Source organism: Fringilla coelebs, assembly GCF_963513975.1.
Source record: "Fringilla coelebs genome assembly, chromosome: 2".
NCBI classification, from domain to species: Eukaryota; Metazoa; Chordata; class Aves; order Passeriformes; family Fringillidae; genus Fringilla; species Fringilla coelebs.
The window spans coordinates 51,822,675-51,847,158 of NC_140029.1; the positions used below are offsets into that span (position 1 = coordinate 51,822,675).

General features: G+C 35.0%; 1 protein-coding gene across 4 annotated transcripts in view; it reads left to right on the forward strand.

Annotated features, from left to right (window-relative positions):
- DACH1 (dachshund family transcription factor 1) overlaps window positions 1-24,484 on the forward strand; it is a 352,238-nt gene that overhangs the window by 232,589 nt on the left and 95,165 nt on the right. For 2 of the 4 annotated variants that reach the window (XM_084201184.1, XM_084201182.1), the window contains exons 4-6: window positions 2,342-2,514; window positions 15,518-15,653; window positions 17,925-18,062. In XM_084201184.1, the coding sequence (XP_084057310.1) occupies window positions 2,342-2,514; window positions 15,518-15,653; window positions 17,925-18,062 (447 nt within the window). Of the gene's footprint in view, window positions 1-1,651; window positions 1,808-2,341; window positions 2,515-15,517; window positions 15,654-17,924; window positions 18,063-24,484 lie in introns of all 4 variants that reach the window. The other 2 variants (XM_084201185.1, XM_084201183.1) reach the window with 2 other exon arrangements.

Consider the following 24,484-nt stretch of genomic DNA (forward strand, 5'->3'; position numbering starts at 1 on the left):
GATTCTTTTCATTGTTTCATAAAATTGCTTTGTTTGATTGCGGGAGACTTTGGACTGAATTTTCATTACCTGCTTCTGAACAATTTACACTGGGATTGAGACAGTATTTGAGCTAATGAGTTAGAATTTATATTGAGCCTTAACTGTCTTCTTGAAGTAACTGGGTAAAGAAAATCATGGCAATAATGGAGTATTTTTCATTATAAACTATGTTGTACAGCTTTTACAATCAGGTTTTTAATAGATCTAGAGAAATTAAATTGGAATTCTACCAACTTCTGTGCTTTTGTCATCCAATGAAAATGGTGTTAAAATATGTCAAAACTAATAGGCTTATCCCCTTTCTGCTGAAGTAAGAAGGAGGTGGTGTCGTTCATTCCTGTTGTTTTTCAGGCTCTGTTGTTCATTAAAGAGTAGTATGTATGTAAAAAAACATTCAGAAATATGTACTTTGCTATAATCCATAATGCTAAATAGAAACTGAGCATAGATCGAATACATCTTGACTTATGTCATCCTAAAGTCCCTATCAAGACACGCTCCCATGAAAATAGTAGACATTTACAAAGTCAGGAGGTTGAAATTGTGCTCTACATAAAAAAGGAAGCAATCATATATTGCTGATGGGTATATTAATACTGCTGAGAATGCATGCATATATCCATATTTATTAATATATTCAAACATTGTTTATTGATTGTGTATGGTAAATAAACTCATATAGTGAGTGTATAGATTCTTGTGTATGCAGAAACATACATAGACTCAATCTCAGCATTATATGTAAGTACACACCAAGAATAGTACAATTTGTCAGGTTTGGAAGATCTTAACCATTTCATTGCACATAAGTACACAAATTGATAATGAGATATTATTGTCCTTTATGCAGACTGTATCATACTGTCTTTTAATTGTATCTTATTTAATTCTATGGTTATTTTTTATGAGTAGGTCTGCAGTAGTGAAAAAGGGTGTTTCTCAAAGATATTAATTATTTCTCATGTCAATACTTGTTTGTCTCCATTCTTCTTTGCTGTTAGTCTGTTCCACTACCAGAAGACTGCAATGTAATCCCTCACATTTATATTAACAGTATGAAATAAAAATTTAATATACAAAAGAGAATCATCAGCCAAGCATATATGCATGCATGTTGGTGCCCTCAATAAATTAATTTTTTAATTACTTCAAAGAATGTTTATTTATTCACAAATATGGGACACAATATAACTGTAGTTTAAATTTTAATTGGCATAACAGGACACATTTTTGTTAGACATTTTGCAGGCAAAAATATTCTCTCACATATTAAAAAGTGCCATATATAGTTTTATTTTCTAAGTATGAGAAAAGTGTACGTACAATATATGCAAAACACAGACTTCATGTGAAGGAGCACGACTCTAATACTTCAGGTTTGTGCTACCTCTTAATTAAAAAAAGTTATTCTTACAGTCCTTTTTCAGAGGGTGGAAAAAAAAGCCCAACTCTAAAGTCCTTCCCCCACCCACATATTAAAAAAAAAGAAAATTAAAAACAAATTTCCACTTGCAAAAAAAAAATTTAAATGCTGGCCTTGCTTCCAAATTCAGAAATTGAAAATTTGGAGTCTTCATTCATCCAAATAATATATATTCATTCCCCACAGGCAGCAGTGATGGTTCTTGGGATAAAGAAAAACTTCAGTCTCCCCCCACCCAAGGATCACAGGCCTCTGTTAACCACCCCAACTTGCCTGGACAGCATAATGTTCCAGTTAGCCATCCTCTCAACCCTCTTCAACAGAACCACCTTCTGCCAAATGGTACGGGTTGACATCTTTCAGCACTAACATCAGCAGTTTTCTAGTTCCTGTCTCTTTTTTTTGGTGTTTATAAATAGGCAACGAAAAAATCAAGGATGTGCGGAATACTGGAATACTTCCCTTTGAGTATTAAGCAGGGGAAGTGGAGACAGTAAAGAACAAATACGTATGCAATAAAATTGATACTTAAAATAACTGCTAACTTGTGCATCAGTGGCATAATGAAGCATTGCTAAGGCACCTTTCAGCAGATATCAAAAACTGTAATAAATAGCCACGGCTTAGCAATGATATCATACATTACACAGATAGAAACAAACTAAGAGGTCTAATAGCCTCTCCTTGTGGCTAGAAACCCTCCATGGTTGCTAGTGATTCACCCCTGCATCTCTCAGAAGAGAACTGACATAGAGCTGCTTTTCCCTGCAATGTGAACCATCCTGTCACCTGTCACTTGAATGTTGCCCATCAGGAGAAAAAGAAGTGCTTAAGAAAAGATGCTCAGACCTATTTCCCTGTTTTTCCCCCCAACAGGGTTGGAACTTCCTTTTATGATGATGCCCCACCCGCTGATTCCCGTGAGCCTACCTCCAGCCTCTGTCACGATGGCAATGAGCCAGATGAACCACCTCAGCACCATCGCCAACATGGCAGCAGCAGCGCAAGTGCAGAGCCCTCCCTCCAGAGTGGAGACATCTGTTATTAAGGTAACTCTGGAACAGACCAAACCTGCACCCAAACCAAACCAAAAGGCACCAAATCACAGCCCGCTCCCAACCACCATAAATGTTGTAAAGGTGCATTGTGTAGGTGTCAAATGTTCTAAGGTAAGTCACAAAGCCAGTAAATGCAAGAAGACTTAAGTGTGGTGACCTTGAGAGCACAGGGAGGCTACCAGTGGTCACTGTTAGCATCTCAGTTTCCCTCCTTCTCTCTAAATCAGTATTAAAGCAATGCTCAAAGTGAAACATTTTCATACACAGCTTTGTCTTTTTCTCATATTCCATAGTCTGCGATCTAATGTTTCTTGAGATACCATGGAAAAAATTACTCTTAAATTAAAGAGATTGTTCTTCCAATTTTAAAACCTAAGCATTAGAACGGAAATGCTCTAAATTATTTGAAGAAGGCTGAAAGGTTTGATACTTTACCTGTGCAGAAACTAAACTTGCCAAATCGCAGAACAAATTAGAATGAAGTAGCGCAGTAATCTGCAGGCCAGAAGTGTAGTATTATAGAGATATCTCAAAAATACATGATATCCGAACTTGTCTACCTGTTTTAGGTTTTGTTTGTGGCCTTTAATTAAATTAATCTGGTTATAGAGGCATTTACCAGAGGCATGGAGTTTTTTCTTCCTTTTACTGAAGGTGATCTGTTTTCATTTTAGAGCATTTCATTTTAAAAGACACTTCCCTGTTGCCATTAGGTAGTTATGACTTCATCTTTATTCAGATATCTACATTTTGCCTCTTATCCTTCTTTAGGTCTAAGAAATGAGAAAGTACCCAAACTTTTGTTCTTTTATCAAATGTATCTTAGAAATAGACACGCAAAAGCAAGTTTATGTAGTTTTTCAGGGCTATGTTGGAAAACGGTCCATTCATGCAATTTCTTTGACAAAAATTAGGTAAACTTAGAATCTCTCGGACCTTCAAATCAGGAGTTACAAAAGTTTTGAAGTTCATCATGATTTGAGCAGCGTGAAGAGGTCTGACTTTATTAAGACATTCAACATACTGGTGCACCTTTCTTCTTGAACCTAAAAAGCACAGAACCGCAAAGAAATGTTCAGTTAAAAGTCAACAAATCTATGTTTTTATTGACCTAGAAAAATATGATCTGATGGCCTAATTTAGTCACCTATACCTCCAAATCTAGGTTCTCCTTTGGAGGCCTTCAGCAGCATCCCTCTCTTCACCTTTGTTGACATGAGGAGCTAAGATACTGGTTTGAAAAGAATTGCTTATTTAGGTGGTATGCCAACAAGACTAGATCCCACCCTGGTTTCCATCTTGCCCCTGTGCTATATAAGTATATAAGTATATAAGTATATAAATATATAAGTATATAAGTGTATATATATATATATATATATAGATATATATATATATATATAGATATATATATATAAAGTATATAAGTGTATATATATATATAAGTACTCTGCTGCTAACTAACTGATTGCATGGTGATTTTTGCAACTCTGTTTTCCTGTTTTTACTTGATTGGTGTTTAGTAAGAGTTACATGATACTAATATTTTCTGCAACACAGTGGTGCTTTATTTCATTCTAAATTTATTCTCTTAATTGGAACGGTGGCCACCAGTCCTACTGGGCTATCTAAAAAATGGAGATGAGATGGAGCACATGCTAAATGACACCTGACATGTGAATTACTGTGCCAACAAAACTTTGTTTTCACTATTTTCATGCTATTTTCCCTCCTTTCATTTCCTATGGGCTATTTAATTTCCTATGTAAGAGTACAAAATTTGACCTTCATGAGCATTTGTAGCCTTCTGTTTCTAAACTTAAACAAGCTGACTTCTAGCTTGTAAAGCTGATTTACAAGTTAGTTGTAGATATTAAAGCTGCTTAAGTTTTACCATGGCCTACATTTAAATATGTCTATGGGAGCATATTGCAGTGTGACCACTTTCTTTGTCTCCACTTACCAGTCAGTAACATTTGAGTACAGCATATCTCATAGGCCATGTAAAAATGGTTTCCTTTTTGTGGAGAGCAGGTCCTGCTCTGCTGACAGATCTAACCCCATTATGGGAACATTGCTGGACCCAGGAAGCACTTAACTGAGGAGTACTTTTGGCTCATGTGATCTAAACTTGTCTAGTAGGTTTAAAACTATTGGACTCTGAAAGGGACATACTGTCATAATATAATTGTGTATATTATTATAACTGTGGGCAGTCCCATACCAGAAAATTTTCCTTATCCTGGGGGTTGTTTACTTCTTAACAAGTCCATTTTTGTGACTCATCTGTTTCATTTAGCAGAGATAGATTCCTTATAATCTAGGTGAACACCTTGAAAGTACCTAGCAATTTAGGCTCTCTGAAACATTCCAACAGCATGTTATAACTGGGAAATCATAATTTCTTTCCAAAAGTTTGCTTATTTGAGCACTTGTTTGTATTAATAATCTACAGTATGTATCAATGTCATTTTTGAAAATTCAGCTCTCATATCCATGCTAATTAAATATTCATTGTAGCTGCCAACTTTTGCATAACTCCTGGCATAACATCCTGTGCAAGTTATTTGACAAACCAGGTTTCATGTTCCCATCTGGTTTGCCCATAATCGTAATATAAAAATATGTGGATTTCAATGAAACGTTTTTAAACGACCAAATTAACCTAAGTTCTCTTTAGAAAAGTGTGCACATACGAGGATGAAATACAGATTTCTTCTGAAGTTTGCACTAGTAAGTTAAGGATTTTGGGTCCTTTATGTAGAACATGGCATTACCTAAGTGCTGTCATGACTTCTTCAGTCAAGGCCTGTAAGTTATTGCTCACAATTAATTTCTACTACAGTTGAATCCATAAACACAAGTTTTTATTTGTCGCTCAAAACTCACTTTTAAATGTAAGATCTTGCTGCACATAGTTATTTCAACAGTACTATAAGGGCTAAGGAACATTCTGTTTCCTACTCATTCCTTCAGCCCCATTGTGTTACAAGATATGTCTAGGTTTATATCCTCTGTTATTATCTATTGGAGAGGAACATGGTCATGTGCATAGGGGTAGCACAGCTAAGTAATTATGTTCCTATTTTTTAATACTGAACAGGATTGAAACATAAGCCCCACAAACTTAAAAGCACAAGGTCATTATTAGGTGATTTTCTTCCCATGAGGATGGACATAATGTCACTGGCAATTTACCTGTTCTTCTCTAGGCCTAGTCAGAGCCTGTGATTTTAATGTCCACTGAATTATATGCACTGAGTAGTTGAGCAGGCAACTGTAATCAGCATACTTCTCAAACCTTGTTCTGGCAGTGTAATGTTTATGAATAATAACTTATACTACAATCAAAATAAATATCTTCAAGAATAAATGTAAGTGAGAAGGTCAAACCTCCTTTTTCTTTATTTTAACAAGAATGGATAAATAGTGCAGTTGCTCTCTTTCATGAAACTGTTTGTTATTAGAATTATAGCTTCCAGTTTTTTATTGCTATTATTTTCAGACATCTTGGTTTTGTTTTCATTATGGTTTGACTCATTTTTTAACCCTAATTTTACTGAAGTATTTTCTCCTTAGTATTAATGTTTCCACAAATGAAAAATTTTTTGAATCACTCATCTCAGAGTTTGTAGCTGTAACTGGAAGCAACAGCACAGATTTGAAATTGGAGTACAGCATGTTTCCCAGTGTAAAGTCTGCTTGAAAGTTAGAAGACCTGTGAGAAATTTCTACTCTGAAAAGTAAATCAATAGTAACCATATCTAATTAAGTAACAAAGAACAAAATTAAGTCTTAGAAAATCAAAGTCTTCAGATTATGAACAACCAGGTTCATTGGATAGAAGGATTGCCTTTGTGAACAGTGCCACAGTAGATGACTTGCTGACCTTTCCTTCCAATTCACTGACTTCACAGCTAGCGCTGTTATCTTTAAACTCACAAAGCTTCAAATGCCTTTCTATTACTGGGCAATATTTCATTTCTTCATGATAAGATGTTGGAATAAAGCTGAGATCATGTACTAACTAAACATTTTATCCTGCTGCATTCAGGAGATGAGACAAAGACAAAATTACAAGGGAAGCCTTACAAAGCAACACCTTAGATTTGGCAGTGAACTCTGAGCCCTAAAATCTTCAGAATTATATTTCAGAAGAGTGTTGTGCCCTTTCGAACATGAGACGAACATTAGATGTCTTTTTGTAATGGAATGTTTAGATATATGAGTTGGATGAATAAGAGGAGAGCAACAACAAGCAGGGACAGCAGATTGTGACAACAATGAATTGCAGTGAGTGTGACAGCTGTGACCTGGGGATGCTTTAGACATGAAGTGGCTTTCATCACCTGCCCATGGTTTCAAAGGCTCAGCTTGTTAGCAGTTTCACTACATCAATTTTTTTTTCACTTAGCAGAAAGATATATGAAAATATAAAGGGCATACTTTATAATAATAGCAGCTTGAAATTACATTGTAAAAGTTAGAACAGAGCTGCAGCATGCCAGAATCAAAAACTGCAATTTATCCATATGTGACTAATAGTTATAGATAGAATTAAGAATAAAACAGAAGAAACCGGTATGTCCAGCTGAAAAAGTGGAGACAGCAGTGGCACAGTAGTTTTCCACTGCATAATGGATATATCAGACTAAACTTTGCTAATTCCCTCACATCTGTCACAGCACTGGTTGTGTTACACTGTTTTATAGCTTTTTTTAAATCTATTTATATATAGATAGATATATTACTGTGGTCCACTAGCAGAAATTTACTGTTAACTTATTTAACAAAAGTAGCTGCTGACAGATTTTATATTTTGGAATAACTCTGTTTATAGTACTATTATGACATGAAATTTTATTTTGAAATTTTATTTCTTTATTTTTCATTTTTCATTGGCAATATGTGTGTTCCTGTTCATGTAATTTAATGTTCCTATCTTTTTTTTTGCCTATGATAGATAGGTCACTTGGTCAGAGTCTAGTGCTAATAACACCCAGGTCATGGATTCAATCCCCATATGGACCATTCACTCAAGACCTGGACTTGATGGTCCTTCTGGGTCCCTTCCAACTCAGACTCGTGTGTTTCTGTGATTTTTTCCCAAAAAGTCCAAATAATAGCCAAAGAGAAGAAATACGTCACTGGCATACAGAAATGGCTGAACAGAGTACATTTTAAAGTCTCATGTCAGACTGGTGGTGAACAAGTCCAGAGAACACACCTGAAAGGAAACAAACTCTAAGAGGAAAAAGGGCAACTTCACTTTGCTGATCTGAATCTTAAATCCTGTGTTGAAGGCAAAAGTTTTCTATGGACACTTCTGTGTCTTACAGGAAAAGCATTATGCAGGCAGTGGCAGCATTCCTGTGAAGCTGGATATGCTGTATGCCTTTTACAGACAGGGAATGAGAACAAAATTGATTGAAACAGGGATTGAGAACAAAATTGGCAGAAAAACCCTTTTTGTATGGCTAACCTGAAAAACACCTGACTTTTCAGATAGCCTACTATTTTTAGAGACATTAGTGCATTGTGCATTCAAAATAGAAATTTTAACATTAAAGTGATTTTCTTGAATGTGAAAAAGTGCAAGAGGGAAGCTACTTTAATTTCCTCTTTATCTGATATGTGAAGTATGAACAAGTTTTCTTCTTTATGTAAGGAGAAATTTGATTTATAGCGTTTAAATGATAAAATGCAATTGGTCTACAATAAATATTTTAGAATAAAAATAGGACTATCGGCTCCTAAAACAACTGCTTTTACATGTTAAGAAACCAAACATGAAAATTGGAATATACCTATAATTTTTTTAAGTATAATGTAAATCAAATGACAGTTAATTTTATCCTAGCTGCAGAGAATATAATATCTAATTTGTAGGAACTTGAACATAACAGAGAAAAATCTCTGCATTAGAATAACTTGTGTATATGCACACTTCTTTTTTTTTTCATTTAGAATGAGTAGATCTTAGGTCAAAGTGTAGTTGACCTTCTTTATTATGGCTTAACCATCTTTATATTAGAGGACACTGTGTTTCACCTCATTAATTAGTTCTATCTGTATGATTAATATTATTTGTTTTAGCTTTTAATACACTTTTTATATAATGACCTTAGAGGATGCTAACAAAATATGGTAGGCTGTAACTTGGAGTCATGTTCTTTTTTTTTTAATAATGTGGGATCCTTATTTCTTTGATCATGCATGTTTCTGAGGTGCAGTTTGAAGCTAATAGCAGCGATATGCACATATGAATTAACTTGTGTCATGCAAAATATGCATTTACACATGACACATAGAAAGTAGTACAAACTTTATGTTAAGAAATTTGCATGTTCACGTGTGTAACAGGGAGCTATGTGTGTAGTGTGAGATTGACTTGATGCAATATGACCATGGGGTCAGGTACAAGGAATGAGATTCATATTGCTGACTCCTAGGGCATACAATGTGCCCTAATACATGTGTGGTTTGGATTTACTTTGAAGGGTGAATTCCTAGTGATGCTTCTTAAGCTTACTTTACAAATAAGGCTACATTTTCAGAAGAGGAGATTTTAAAAACAATCAGAAAGTGTGTCTAGCTTTGCCAATAAGAAGTTACTAATTTGAGTGGAACAGAGTTTCTTGCATGCCTATATATTTGCATATTGCATGGGGTTTTTTGAATACCTTAAAAGGATATTTTGTTTGTTAGAAGAAGCATTCATTGTGAAGGTAAAACCAAGATCTTTCTTCTGTTGATAGGGATCAACTTTGTTTGCTTGCTTGTTTTTAATCTCTGTAATGGCCCTATCTATTGACACCCACTTCCTGGCTAGGTCATGATTTCCAAGGATTAGATCTCTCGTGGAAGTACTGTTAAAGGATTACTTGGAAGTCTCCTTTTTGGCTTCCTCTCAGTTAACTTCAGCTGTAATAATACATGTGGAAAACAGGACACTAAAAATCAAGCCAATTCAGTCTTATTTTCAGTTGATCTCTTTCTTCATTTTATGCTTTCAGTTGTCAGTATTCTTGTGATGGGAACAGCAAAGTAGGTACAAGGAAAAATTGCAGAAGTAAAAAGTATAATAGAAATCAACTTCAGTTGGTCCAAAAGATAAATAAGTTCAAGGTGTTCACAGAGAGAGAAAACATGTAATGTAAACATAATGAATTCTTTTCTTCATAAGAAAGATGTCCAAGATTTAAAATAATAGTGCAGTTAATGACAATACAAAACATTCGAACTCCTGAATTTTGATTGGGATTCCAAGTGGATATGTAAGAACAAGGTGAGAAAGATGTCATGTGCATCAGTATTAAGTTAGCAAGATCTTTAACAAGCCAGATAGTATGCAGATAAGGAAATAGAAATAAAATTTTATAGCATTCAGTCAGTTTGATAACACACATATAGAAGTGACTGAGGAAGTTAGGAAATAACTATTAGTCCAATTAATTTTGCAATTCCTGCGTCTAAATATTCATTTAGAGCATCATAGTGTCTTGACTAATGTGTAATGAAAAAGTAAAACTGTAAAAATTAAATATTCCATTTGCAGAAGATACAAAAGATACTCAAGTAACTAATTTCTTACACTTATTAAGCTAAAGCAATGTCAAATTAAATGTGACATTTTGCAAGAAAGTTATTCCTGGAATACATCTAACATGAGTTCAAAATAAGTCAGTAAGAAACTGAAGAAAGAAATCTGTGTTTTGATCACTTTTAAAAGCAATTTTTATAATTCTACCACCAAAAAGGCTTGGAAGACAGGTGTCTTCCCACAATGGTTGGAAATAATATAAGCTTCTCCTTGTTTCAGCCCACCCCAAAAGGGGAGGGTAATGCTGGTTCTTGTTACTAGATTCCTTGGGGCAGATTAAAGCAAAACAGCCCTGAATGTCATATGAAATGACACGAATCCATGTTTGTAAATATACACTTGGAGGGTTTGTTTTAGAACAGTTTGGTTGCAGTGGGGACCACATGTGTAGCCATTTAGACTATTATTATATGTAGTAATATAGCAATATAAAAACATAAAAATAACACTTCTAAAAAATTGAAAGGAATAGAAAGATATATCACCACCCATGGACCTCACAACAAGACTTGATTGTTGCAATTTCAATATCTGTTGGCTGAAGCGATTGCGGCAGTCTTGATCTGTCAGGAATAGGAAAAGCCCACAAAACACCAAAGTTCCACAGTTATATATGCTTAGGTTCTAGTGGGAATGCCCAGGTTCCTCTCCTGAGGTAGGGAGTTTCACACTGAATGGGTATAAGGCTGTGGACCACAGAACACTTCAGGAGTCTTTCATGGTCAGTGACACCCTGGGGATGCCACAGTTGAGTCAGTTATGGCCCATCAGAAGGGGGGAACACCTGCAGACTTTGTGTGAATGTCCCACTACTTTCCCAGAGGTGAGTTTTCAGGCCTGAGCTATTATGGAAAGGGCATAGACATGACCCAGCTGTAGCCTCCAGTGATGAGTGTGTGCTGTCTGCACCTGGGTGGTCAAGTGGGCTGCTGTTTGGGTCATTAACCGGTCCAGTCTCTCACACTCCTGATTAAAAGATGATGCTGCTGCTGCTGCTGATGATGATGATTATCACAACCATATAAAACAGTTTGTTTCATTTATACTTTGCCTAACATGCAGTTAGCCTGACCAGGGACACAGTGGTTGCCCCATACCTGGCAGTGCTCAAGGCCAGGTCGAATGGGACTCTGAGCAACCTGTAGTGGACAGTGTTCTGCCTGTGGCAGATAGGTTGAAAATAGATGGTCTTTAAACATGTCTTCCAACCTAAACAATTCCATAAGTTACCTAAACTATGAAAAGTATGACCTCGAAAATAAATTATTTTATCCTCTGCATTTCAATGACTTAAAGCACAAACATCCTTAAAGAAGTTTGTTCAATTCTGAAGAGGAGCAACACAGATGAATAGTTCAAAAAATTATATACCTTTAGAGCAAGACTTAATTGCACGTCTAGAGCTCATTCCATGACTAAAATTAAAGGATAGCTAAACCTAAGAGATGAGCCTTATGGCAAAGTAAACTAGAACATAGTAAAAAACCAAGACCAAATACCTGTAGGAGAGAAATAGCCAGGAGGTGAAGACTGTGTGTGCAAATCTGGTTTGGTTATTGCAAGAACATGTATTCAAACTTTGTCAGAAATGGTCAACAATTTATTAAGGAACAAGAATGGCAAAGAATAAAGAATATTTGCGGGAAAACTGAGGTGGTGGCAACATAGAAGATACCACTTACTTTTCTGTCCTCTTAGGAGCAGAAGGATTATTCCTGCGTATATTACCTGAAATGTCTTCAATAGTGATACAACAGCTAAACTTCATCAGCTTTGTGTTTTGATATATTTTGAGGAAGGCTTTTGGTAATGAAGCAATTTTCAAACAGTGAAAACATGCTGCTGAAGCAGAAATAAAATAGGCAAGAAAAGAAATTAATATTTTTTAACTAACTTTGTGACCTCGTATATGGACAAAGACGTGATATAGGGAAGAAAGTATTTCTTCTGAATAACATTACTGATGTATTAAGATAATTATTTTTTAAAAAGTTAGTTAAAAATAACTTTCAGAATAAGATTTTGCAGTATTTGCCTATTGGAGCAATTTAGAAAAAAATTGATAAATACATAAAAACTCTCCTGTTTTACTTGAAGAGACCAAGACAGTGTGATTTTGTAAATGATATGTAGTATTCTGGAACAAACCTGGGGTGATTTCAATTCTAGAGATAACCTCAATCTCATGTGTTAAAATCTCTAATACTGAAATCTTTTACCTGTTTTTTACAGCATAAAATAAAATACCCAGTGTCACATGAACAAGCCTGTTATTTATGAAATTGACTTGAAATTGAGGGTATGTAACTTGCCACTGGAATAAGAGTACAAGGAAGGGTGTTAGGGTTCCCTAGAGTGAAAATTTCTTTGTGGTAGGAACATTTTTGGAGGAGGTAAATGCCAGATTCTTAAATGCTTAGGGTTCATGATTTGGATCAAGTTGTGAAGATCACCAAGATAAAGAATGTTTCAAATTTGACCCCTAAGAGTTGTTGCCCACTGCTTAGTAAAGCCTCTGATACCTAACTGAGAGCTTTAACAATCCTGAAACGTTGGTCCACCATATGCTAAGCTCCTGCATATTACCTAAATTGTTAACACTACTTTTTGCCTGTGACTTTCTGTAGAAAGAAATAGGGAAGCAAAAACTGGAGAAAAAAAAATAGTGAGTGAGGGTTATACACCAGATTCTCCAGAAATATCTGCCTCTGGGAGAAGGCAGGTTTTAGGAAAAGTATTGGGCAGTGGACAGAATCCTAGGTGATATCCATTGCCAGGATTGTAATCAGTAAGTTCTGTTTCTTTGCAGTTTCACGTAGAATAAGTTGTATGAAAGTGACATGATGTAGAAATGACAAAATAGCTCTGATCTGCGTTATTTAATGAACACAATTTTGAACATTTCCTTTTTTGAAAAATTTTAAATGGAGTCTGTAGTTAATATTTTGCCACAAACCAAATTAATCTCTTCCACACAAAATCTCTGTTAAGGAAGACATATTTATATTCCAGCACCATTAGTTTATTACTATGACTTTAAAACTACAGAGTATTTCCATTTATTATTAGTAGCATTGCCATTTATTATTGGAGTGAATTTGTTAAACACAAAAAATTGCTATAGACTAGATTGCTGATTGTGGAACTATGAAGCAAGGATATAAAACAATAGTTAAGGCACTAAATTGGTTTATTTTGCATTTCTGTGTAGTTCAATCCCATGTTTTATTGGAATTAAAGGGTATTTTACAAATGAATTGATAAAGCCTAGATATATAGTTTTCTCATGGATTTTGTCTATGTCATATTATATGAGAATAAAACTCATTATCTGTTTTGTTTGTACAGTAATTATATTTCGTTGTCCTGTGCATTCCTTTTGCTCGCTCCATCTCATAATACGTGCTGTAAAAGCACACATAAATAAATAGGATAAACAAATTAAGCTGTTTAAATAAATTAATTTACTCTGCAGCTCTGTATTCAAATCTTATGTGCTCACTGGATTTCATTTTAATGAAACCCTTCTAAGAACAATACATTGTATGCCAAACAGTGAAATTATATTTTAAATGAATGATTAAATATACCGTGTTCTAATTTATATCAAATCTGTACACTGTGCATGCTTAAATCCTCCTAAATCTAAAGAAATAAATCTTCTACATTCTGAAAACATCTGCATTATAATCCTCCTCTTGAATACCCAGTTCATGGACATATAAACACAATCAAAGTCATAATAAGCCTAGAGCTATGATGCAGTTAAGCTATCCTCATCAAGGTTTTTGACTTAAAAACCTAAGACTGTTAAAGTGGAATCCACTTAAATGTCTTGCAGCATTGCTCTAAAAAATTTCCTCCCACTCCATCAGTATGCTTATTGAATCCCTTTGCAACAGAATCTCAAGTTGAGCAGATATTTTTTTATGAAACTTACGTTGAACAAATCTATTGATTACTATAGTTGAGGATGTTGCAAAATTTCTTGGGAGTGCATTCAGAGAAATAAATATTTAGCTACTTACTGTGCATGATAAAATAATGACTGCTTGAAAAGAACTTTTCTGTGTGAGGAATGTACTGCTTTTCCAAGAAAATACATTTGCAACAGCAAGGGTTTTTTTGTGTTATTAAACATGTACTAATTGTATTATTTCATTACCAAAAGCTTTTAGTGAGTTGAATGTGTGCAGTTGTTTGTTCATTGGTGGTTTGGGCTCATTGTTTTTTTCATTGTAAGTCAGGTTTTCAGTTATCAAAAGGAGAAAAACAAGCAAAAAAAGTTAGTTTAATATCTTCAATCCTTCCAATAGATTTCCCTTATAGGATTTATTTTTTTTATCACTATTTTTCCAAAACAGCCTCACTCTCACATACTTTAGCAATGAGTCTTGAGAACTTTCAGCAGTAAAAAGGAAACTACAGGGAAAGACAGCAAATTTTTGGAAAGAACTATTCTGCACTCATCTCCCTTTGATTATTGTTTGTGTCAATCTTCTGGGTAAATATCAGATATATCTGTCTGCTACATACTAACAATTCTCACATAGCAGATATGCAATTCAAACCATCACAGTCCTTACATTATGGTTTTCAAAACCAAGGAACCTCTTGAAGTGCATCATAGCTGCTCTTGGCTACCCTGCCAGGCCTTTCCCTGCCATAGAAAAATATGAATGGTGGTTTTTCCCTTTTTGAAGTGATATGGCCACATTAATCCAAAAAGTGTGATTCATTCCAAGTTTGTGTTCCGTGGTAAAAATAGGCATTTGGACTTACATCCGTCATGTGACTGGTATAGGTACTATAAGGAGGTTATATTTTCTTTATGATCCATAACAGTTCCATAAGATCTCGTTGCTCAAGAAGCCTCTTTGAAACTAAAATGTGAGCATGAGATAAAACAAGAGTACCTGGTCTTTATTTATTTACAGAAATAATATTTCTGTAATACATAATTCTTCATCCCATAAGGCTAGCATCTGTAAGCTGAAATGTATGCTTCCAATTCAACTGCATGATGATACAAGTAATAAAAATAAAACAAATAAACAAACAAAGCATTAAAAAATAAAGATAAAACAAACAAAAAAGCCAAACCAAAACAACAACAACAAAAAGGTAAACAAACGTCTTATTGTTAATGTAGAAGGCAGTTAAAAGCCTAATAGGAGGAGCAGTGCTCACATTGCATGCTGAAATGTAAGGTCTAGTGTCCTAAAGTTGCCAAGTTTCCGTTGGGAATGCTCTGCAAATCCTGGAAACATCATCTGGGGAATGAATAGGTTGTAATTTAGGAGGGAGATTGAGTTTAGGGAAGCAATGTTTGGAAACAGAGGCTTGGTTTAACATTGCCATTTTTTCCCAACAACTTTTTGTGTGGTCTAGGAACGTGTTCCAGACAGCCCTTCTCCTGCTCCTTCTCTTGAAGAGGGCCGAAGACCTGGCAGCCATCCATCCTCTCACCGAAGCAGCAGCGTGTCCAGCTCCCCTGCACGGACCGAGAGCTCTTCAGACAGAATCCGTAGGTCCCATTCTTCTCCTTCTCACCACTTTAAAACTGATGAGGTGCAGCTTGTTCCTCTGGTCACAATGCCCTCACCTTAAACAGTTCCCATATATCTCATGTTCAGAAGTTCAGCTGCAGTAGCTAACTCCCAACATTATGTTCCCCAGTTTACAGCATCATAATATCTGATGCTACATTAACAGGTACTGATATAAGCTGCCATCATGTCATATTAAACATAAAGATATGAGCAATGAAATACAGAATTGCAGGCGGGAAGCAATTTGCTAGATTAGTTTCAGAACTATGCATATAGTATAAACATTTTTAAAAGAAATTGAATTTTATTTAGTCTGGTTACTCAGTTTTGATTTCTATATTGAATGTGACTTCATAAGCAATATTTTACATGGTAGAATTGCTTGGTAAAGAGAAGAATTGGGTTAAATAAATTTTAAAAAGGGCATACTTAATAAATTTTTTAAATACAAAAACTTTTTAATGGTGAGAAATATGTTAGAAAGAATATTACCTCATAGTTCACGGGGACAGAGTGAAATTAAAGTGTGGTGTCCCAGAGTGATACCGTTCTTATCAAAGTTCCATATACAGGATGTAAATTACATGGCAAAGACTCTGAATTCTGTGATATTCCAGTGCAGCAATGGAAATTAAGGTTTTAAATACATACTATTTTATGGACATGTACTTAAATGAATATTACACTTGTCCATTCCCTTTAATACTGGTCTGTTGCAGGTTTTTGCGTGTTTAAATCGTCTTTCCATAGTGGAATTTGTCAGTAGGTGAAACTGGAGGGTTTGGCACACACATAGAAGGCCATGAAATAGCTGTATGAAATAGTTGGCCATATTGATTAGATGCAACACATGTCCTTTAGGCTGCATTTTTTCAGGCTCTCCATAGACTCAGGAAGCTGACTCTTCATTGACCTTCAGATGAGAGATCTTTCATTAGTGTGTGATGAAAAATGACTTACCAAAGAAAAGAAATGAGGCCTGACTATGACAAGCTGAAAATTCTGTTTTCTTATCACTTGGACAATTCAGAGAGCAGATTAAATTGACATCCCATATACTGTGACCTGTCTATTTCCCCAGGCTGGATCCACAAGCCTTTCATTATATTTTCTTTCCATTGTCCAGTTGAGGAGGGGGAGTGATGGGGTGGCTTTGGTGGGCACGTGGTGTCCAGCCAGGATCAACCCACTGCAGGCTTCATAAGTGAAGAGCTGAAAAAACCCCTCACAAATGTGGAATTATTTTTTTTCTTAATTGAATAGTATATTTGTTTACAGCAGATGAAGCTCTTATTCATTGTTCTCTTAAAAAAAAAAACCCAAAACAGCAAAACATCAGAAACCCCAAAAATCTAAACTGAGAGATATTTATTGTTTTTGCTAAGGAATTGTTCTTTTTTTTTAACAAAAGAAGGAAATTGTACTGTTTAGCTTACTCTATAGTTTACAGAAAGGAGTGGGATCTTTGCACATTTTCTTCTTCCATGTGAACATAACAGAGTTCCTTAAGTAGTGGATGACTTCAAAAACTTATTTATTTGTATGATAATTCTTTTCTGTTCTATCTGATTTGTTAACATCACACCTGATTCTTAAGTACATCTTTTGTGGTGCCAGAATAAGATGACTACTACAGGAATATGGGTTCCATATTAAAAAAAAAAACAAAACAACAAACTAAAAATGGCATAAACATCTTGAAAAGACAATTTTTTTCAGAGTAAAAGTATAGAAATATAAACTACCTAATATATGAGTTTCTGAGGTGTGTTTGAGACTCATGAAGGTCTCTGAAAGCTGTTGGACAGGGCTTTTCCACTCTCTGATGAGCAAATAAGCAATTCTACTGTTGCACAGAATATATGGAAAAACAGTGTTTATCACCTGAAAGGCAACAATGCTTCATTTAAGGAAGTTATTAGGGACTGCATATTGGGAATGTTGATACTCAAGCATTTTTGTGCAATGAACTAAAAATTTAACAATTCTTGTTAAATAAGCAAGAATATATTTGCAAATCTCCAACTTTTATCCAAAGTTACTGAACTTTCTTTTTAAAATTGATTGTTTTAAACTAGAAGTAACAGAAAGAAACTTTTCCTCTCTGTGGATCCTGATAGCACTAATTAAGTAACTTTGTGATTGCTAGAATTCTTGTATAATTAAGAGGAAGACTATGTAAAATAAGTAGAAAAGAGTATTGTTAGTATGACAGCTGATTTCTTTCTGCCTGTGCTTGTGTCTAGCAGCTGTCCATCAGAACGGGCTCTCTATGAACCAAATGCTGATGGGTTTGTCACCTAATGTCCTGCCTGGACCTAAGGAGGGTGATCTGGCTGGTCATGATGTGGGACATGAGACAAAAAGAATACACATTGAGAAAGGTAATATGAGTATTATCATTCTACTGCTTCAGTGTAAAACAAGTGTTGGTAGTTAAATATTACTATAATTGTGATTTTTCATTTCTTAATGAGATTTTTGTTTTGTTGATTTATTTTTTTTTCAGTTTCACAAATCAAATTGTAACAGGAGGAGAGCTTTCATTATTGTTCTATTTTGTCATCGCCAAGATTAATGAATATATATATATGAGGGAGAAATTTCATAAATATTGCAAAGTAGGATGAGTGAAAAATCTCTTTTACATTATTATTGTCACTCTGACCCTTCTGCAGCACTGTTTAGGCATTTAAAGTTTCTGTCTTCGTCCACTTGACTTTAATGACCTACTTCCCAGAGGGACTGAGCACCGTGAAAATTAGTCCATGTGTGCAAAAACAGAAAAGGCTAATACCAAGCCATTAAATTAGGGAATTGCATAAAATGAGGCTGGTATACATTATATAATGGGATTTAAATTTAATTGAGTATATGACCAAAGTGTTTGATCTAGGTGAATAGTCCACATGCACTTATGCTGATTGTGACACCATTTCATCTCTGCTAGTATTCAAAGTCAAGTTCCTGTTCAGGGCTCTTACAGGGGATTTTGGTGGGGTGGTGGTGGAATTTCGAAAGGTGCATTTTATGTTTTATTTACTTAATATATATGAATTTTAAGTCTTATAGACTGGAAACATTTTTTTTTTAAAGAGAGGCTTTAAAAGCAATGCATGCTTTGAAAAATATTTCTTTAAGCTTATCAGAAAAGTCAGTTCTTTGAGCACGACAAGAGAAAAAGTAAAAGGTACAATAACCAGACATTGAAACAGAGCTGGAGAAACTGCTGTAGCTATGAAGATTTCAGAATAAGACATTTTGTGACATATTTTAATAGCTGTAAGGTGATACCTCCTCTGTCTTGTGTTTGTACACTGAGATGTGAAAAGGAATTAAAACCTGGACAATTCTGTTCTGGACAGGTGGTGTTTTTAATAAGATTACCAGAAAAATTAATGGAAACAACATTTCTTTTATATAAACCATTTAGTTTGGTTCATTGCACATACAACCTGTTTTTGCTTACACTATGCCCTCACTCAGCCTCTGCAAATTGTATCCCTACTGTGAAGTATGATGTGATCAAATAGGTTTGTTTTGAATTTCCATAAATGATTTTATTTCAGCCTTTGAAGTTACTATTTTAACTGTAATCCAACTGGTAAGTTCTGCAAAGTGAAGTACATATTAAGAATGGCAATACTTTTGCATGTCATTCAGTTTTTTAAAGAGTTTTTTTTAATTATGCTATCCCAAATGTATTTTCCCAGTCTTTGCAAGATCTGTTCTCAGTAAAACTGCTGAGAATTCCCATTTTTCCTCAATCCTGTTTAGGTCAAACAACCTCCTTTCCTTTTATTTTTTTTTTCCTTTTTTTTCTTTTCCCCCCTGCTCTGTTCCAGCCTACTGAATTAATGGTAAATATTCATGGGCTATCTAGATTGATAGAGGTTACTAAATTAAAAATTGTTTTCTGTCATGACTACATTTATCATGTCTCTCATATCAATCTTTTAACTTTAGTACTAATCTAATCCGTATTAAAACAAGTGATTTGACTTACAGATATTTGTGGAGATAGTAATTATCTAGTTTTGTCACTGTGAGCTTGCAACCAGATTTTGAAACTGTTTTTCCCCTGGAAATCAGTCAGACTGTGACCATATTTAAAAATGGAAACACACATGCAGGTGGTGACACTTTTATTGTTAAAATGCCATCACCTTCATCAGCTGAGAAAGAAGGAAAGAAAAGGGAAAGGGAAAGGGAAAGGGAAAGGGAAAGGGAAAGGGAAAGGGAAAGGGAAAGGGAAAGGGAAAGGGAAAGGGAAAGGGAAAGGAAGGGAAAGAAAGGAAATAGAACGAAACGGAAAGAAAAGAAGAAATCAAAACTTCTAAATAAGTATCATGAAGCATTTAAAAATTAATGTGTTTTGTTCTAAGACTTTTGTTGGCAGAAATATACTAGGTGCAACTAAAATGTCTTTTAATAGAACCTGGGAGAACCTAGAAAATCCTTACTACTAAATAAGGCCCTCTCTTTTCTCTTTGTCTCCTCTTCCATTAAAAAAATGAAAAGAGGAAAAATCTCTGAAGTTATCTGAGATCAAGGAGAATTTATTTACAGTTAACCGATAATTTAAATGGGGAACAAAACGGGTAACTGATCAACAAATTTTTTTGTCAGAGGGGTGAATAATTTGTTTGACCTGGTCTGTGAGCTGGATATGGGAGAAAAATGACACTTACCTGTTAGAAACATAGTACAAAGGAGCTAATTTAACCAGTCCACACAACAAGGTGTAATACATTTAGAAAAACAGTCCATTGACATTGGAAATAAGTCGTTCAAAGATCATATGTATTTCTGTTCAAATTCTAGCAAGAATTATTAATAATGACAAAAATTAGTTTATTTTATTAGAGTGGTTAAAGCTACCAGTAAAGCTCTTGTGTAGTTGTTTTTTGTTTTTTTTTTGGGGGGGGGGGTGAGGTATTTTTCTTTTGTTTTTTTTTAATTTCTGGGTTTTTTATTTTTTGTTTGTTTGTTTTTTCTTTATTTTTTGTTTGTTTGGTGTTGTGTGTGTTTATGTTTTGGGTTTTCATTTGTTTGTTTGTGTTTGGGGTTTTGTTTGTTTGTCTTTTGGGATTTTTTTATTTTTATTTGCTTTTAGACTGTCTTCAAAATATATGTTCAGGTTCTGGTATGTGGAGTTCTGAGTTACCTTACCTTCCATTGGGTCAGGTCATTATTATGACACCAGCAATCAAATGAGGATCTATGGATCTATGGATCTGTCTGTTAAAACTAGAAAGTTCACATCAGGCTCTGGGTCATTATTTGCTGCAGGAAAACTGGAAGAGTTTCTATTGTCAATGGTCATATATAAAACATGGGTGCTGGGGACATTTTCCAGCTGCTTAATCCAGGTGTGCAGCTTGGCTGCATCTGAGCTTCAAGCTGGGTCAAGACCCAGTGTACAGGTCTGAAGTTCCACTCATTCCCTGAGTTCCATGTGAAGGATACTTAGGTTTGCTGAGGTTGTCTTGTGGTCCAGTGAGGTTCCTGGTCTGGACTGGGGAGGAGAGCAGAGCACTCCTGCCTCACAGGTCATACATAACTCAAGATGTCATCATCTGTATCACAAGAGATCAATTACACTAGATTTCCAAGGTTTTTTTGCTTATTAGAAGGCAGCAGCATTTCCAATGTTACTGAAAGAAGGCTGTAACACTGCAAATGGTCCTGGGAAGAATGAGGTAAGTTCAAGTACACAATGTTAGCTCAAGTGCTTGACAGCCAAAACCAAGCATCTAATTTTGTAATCTATAATTATGGACTCCTTGATTATGCTCATTTGGTTTTATTGAGTGAGACTTAACAAGAAGGGCTTATGTGAAGAATGGGATTCATATTAGAAAAGGTCCATTCAGTTTTCTATGTTAAGAGAAGACTTTTAAGTCTTTTCAAGTTTCTGTGACATGAAGGGTCTAGTCCCCCAGTTTTAGTGAGGTACATTTCATCACTTACCCTGTTCAGCTTGCATATGACATCCTGCAGACCTCCCAGTCTGAAGCTTTGAGAAGCAGATTTTTAGTGGTTTATGCTGAATTCCCATTGAACCCTTCAGTAATGTTATCTGTTAAGCATGGATAGGAAAACCAAACTAGTGGACAGCATAAAAGACTAGACTGCTGAATCCTGATCCTCTTTTTGCTCATTGATCTGAAGTGTTTCAAAAAAAGAAAGTTCAAAATAACCAATGGCTTAAAAGTCAAATGCACCGTACTTGGGGATGTGGAGCACACTTCCTGAGCACTATCCTTAATCACTGTGCTTTTTGTAAAAGAGAGAAGTATATTTTAACATCATCCCTTTACCTTTGTGACCTGGACTCAGGTTGTTTGGGTCTGCAAGGTGTAATTTATAGATCAGCCCTGCTGACAGTGTTTGTCTACTTACTAGCTGCAGGTAGATGCATGCAATTTTTTGGGTGATGTTGGAGGCAGTGGCTGCTTGTAGCCCCCCTAACTGGTACCTGCCTAGAGTACCTACTCTGTACTCTACAAAGGAATGTAAAACTCAGCTCACTTCAGCCCAAGATTCCCTTATGGGGGACAGCCACTGAAAACTTAGTTGTTTTGGCACCAAATTTAGATGCTTAAGTGTTTTATTGGATCTAGCCTTAGGGCATCAGATTAGAATTTTCTGTCTCCATCAATTTGGGCTTTTTTTAGATAGACACCAACAGCAAATGAAGCCTGAATGTCATGCTTACATTTTCAATTGAATATGTTATTTGAGATGTTGTGGGAAGGACACTCTCTTGCTGAAAATATGCGTGCTGTTTTCTATGGCAAAATATAAAATACTCACCATGCTCAAAAACAAATTAAAGTATTTATTTCAGAAGAGCTTTAAACTATGATGTTAATGGAAATTCCACAAGTAATTTTCAGGTAATCAACAATAACTGCTTCTTGACAACAGCAATTAACGTATAATTTTATCAAATCCACATATGAAAAAGTCCCTGGATTTGTTTTTCTTTTTATTTTATGTACCCCTGTAGAGACAACATCAGTCTTAAACCTTTGGCTAATATTTTATAGAAAAGAATAATAAAATTTCAAAGTATCCTCAGTTAAAAATGGAAAAGTTCTGAAGTTAGAATTGGATTTTCCTGTTAGCATTCATGCATCAAAAAAGGAACTAATGTTAAGTATGCCATCCTATATAGTTAGATATTAATTCTGTATTATCAGCAGAAAATCCTCTTTAAAGTCATGCACAATGTAAATATAACATGCTTGTTCACCTTAACAAATACAGGAACACATATGAATATGTTTCTATAAATATGAAAAACTAAAAGGAAGTTATAGCATCAACACAATTCTCTTCAAGCTGAGCTGTTCTCTAACAAAGTCATCAAGCAAGTGATCCCGACCTTTGCTTAAATTCTGTTTCTGGTCTGTTACAATTTTAGTTAGTTTTCTGAGAAAGCCCTTTTTTAAGGAGAGTACTTACCAGTTGATGTACAGAGTAATTTTCATTGGCAGTTCTGCTGCCCAGCTGCTTGTGTAAACATATTTTATCTGTTCATTTTTGTATGGATGCATACTCACAGAGGGATACTTATAAAATATATTTATTTGACTGAATATTGCATTTTAATGTAACAAGAAGAATAATATTATACTTTGATGGGTTTCTACATGCCAGTACATTTTAAGTCTACATTCTCAATTCATGTCTTAAATCTTAACTATTAAATCTTAATAGATTAGTTTTTAAATCCTTAAGATACTGAGTCCATGCTTTCAATATCATGTAGGACTTCTCAAACCCTTAAAAGATAATAGTCAAATTTTTGACCTATGACAGATAATACAATAAAGATCTGCTAAATTAAAGGTTTGATAAAGCCAGTATTACCAAGATGACCTTTCTACACTTTGGTTGTTGGTGTTTCTTTTCACTCAGTCTGAGAGGCTCAGGAATCATAAAAGTACATTAAAAGCTATTGCAGTTAATGGATTATAAAGGTGAAAAATAAAATCAGAAGTTTTTCCTTATTTGGATATTTTTTGCTAAGTAGCTGGAAAACATCTATTTTTGTTACATAGAAAACATACTATTGAACAGGGTGTGAATAGTATGTGTAGGCAGGAAGGAGTGCAAAGGTAGTACAAACTTCTGAAAGCTTTTTTTTCAGTACAATTAATTGGATAAAATTATTTCTATAGACCCTCATCAAGTCATCCTCCAATGACATTCCTCTGCTGACTTGTTTGCTACTAGGGGCCTTTATTCTGCTGGGTAGTAGTAGTTTTGGCACACTTTATGAGAGATTTGCTGTGAAGTTTTCACTTGATGGATATGTGCACATAACTTCTGAGACATTCCCAGCTAACTGGGCTCAATGCAGCCCAATTGCACATATGCAAGCTGCCTATTGTACATTTACAGGGACTCACATGAGTCTTGGACATACCTGATTTTCTGAATAGGCACATATGAGTTACATGTGTACAGAATCGGATGTATTTTCAATCTATTGAAACAGCTCTACATGTACAGTTCTTACGTGTCTTGTGCTCCAAACAGTTCTGAAAGGTGCATTATTATTTTATTTCTTTTTCCCCCCAACTTTCTTTTCAATAGTCATCATGTGTCCTTTATGCAATAGACCTTAGAATGGTCGTTAGTTTTTTTTATGGTCTTTATTGCATGTACAGTGGAGAGGAACTATAAACCCCTTTGAAATAATTTGCATGCTGATTTTGATTTTTTTTAGATGAATTCTTAAATGAAAGATGTAATGGGTATTGATAAGATGTTAGAAAGAACCTTTTTATCA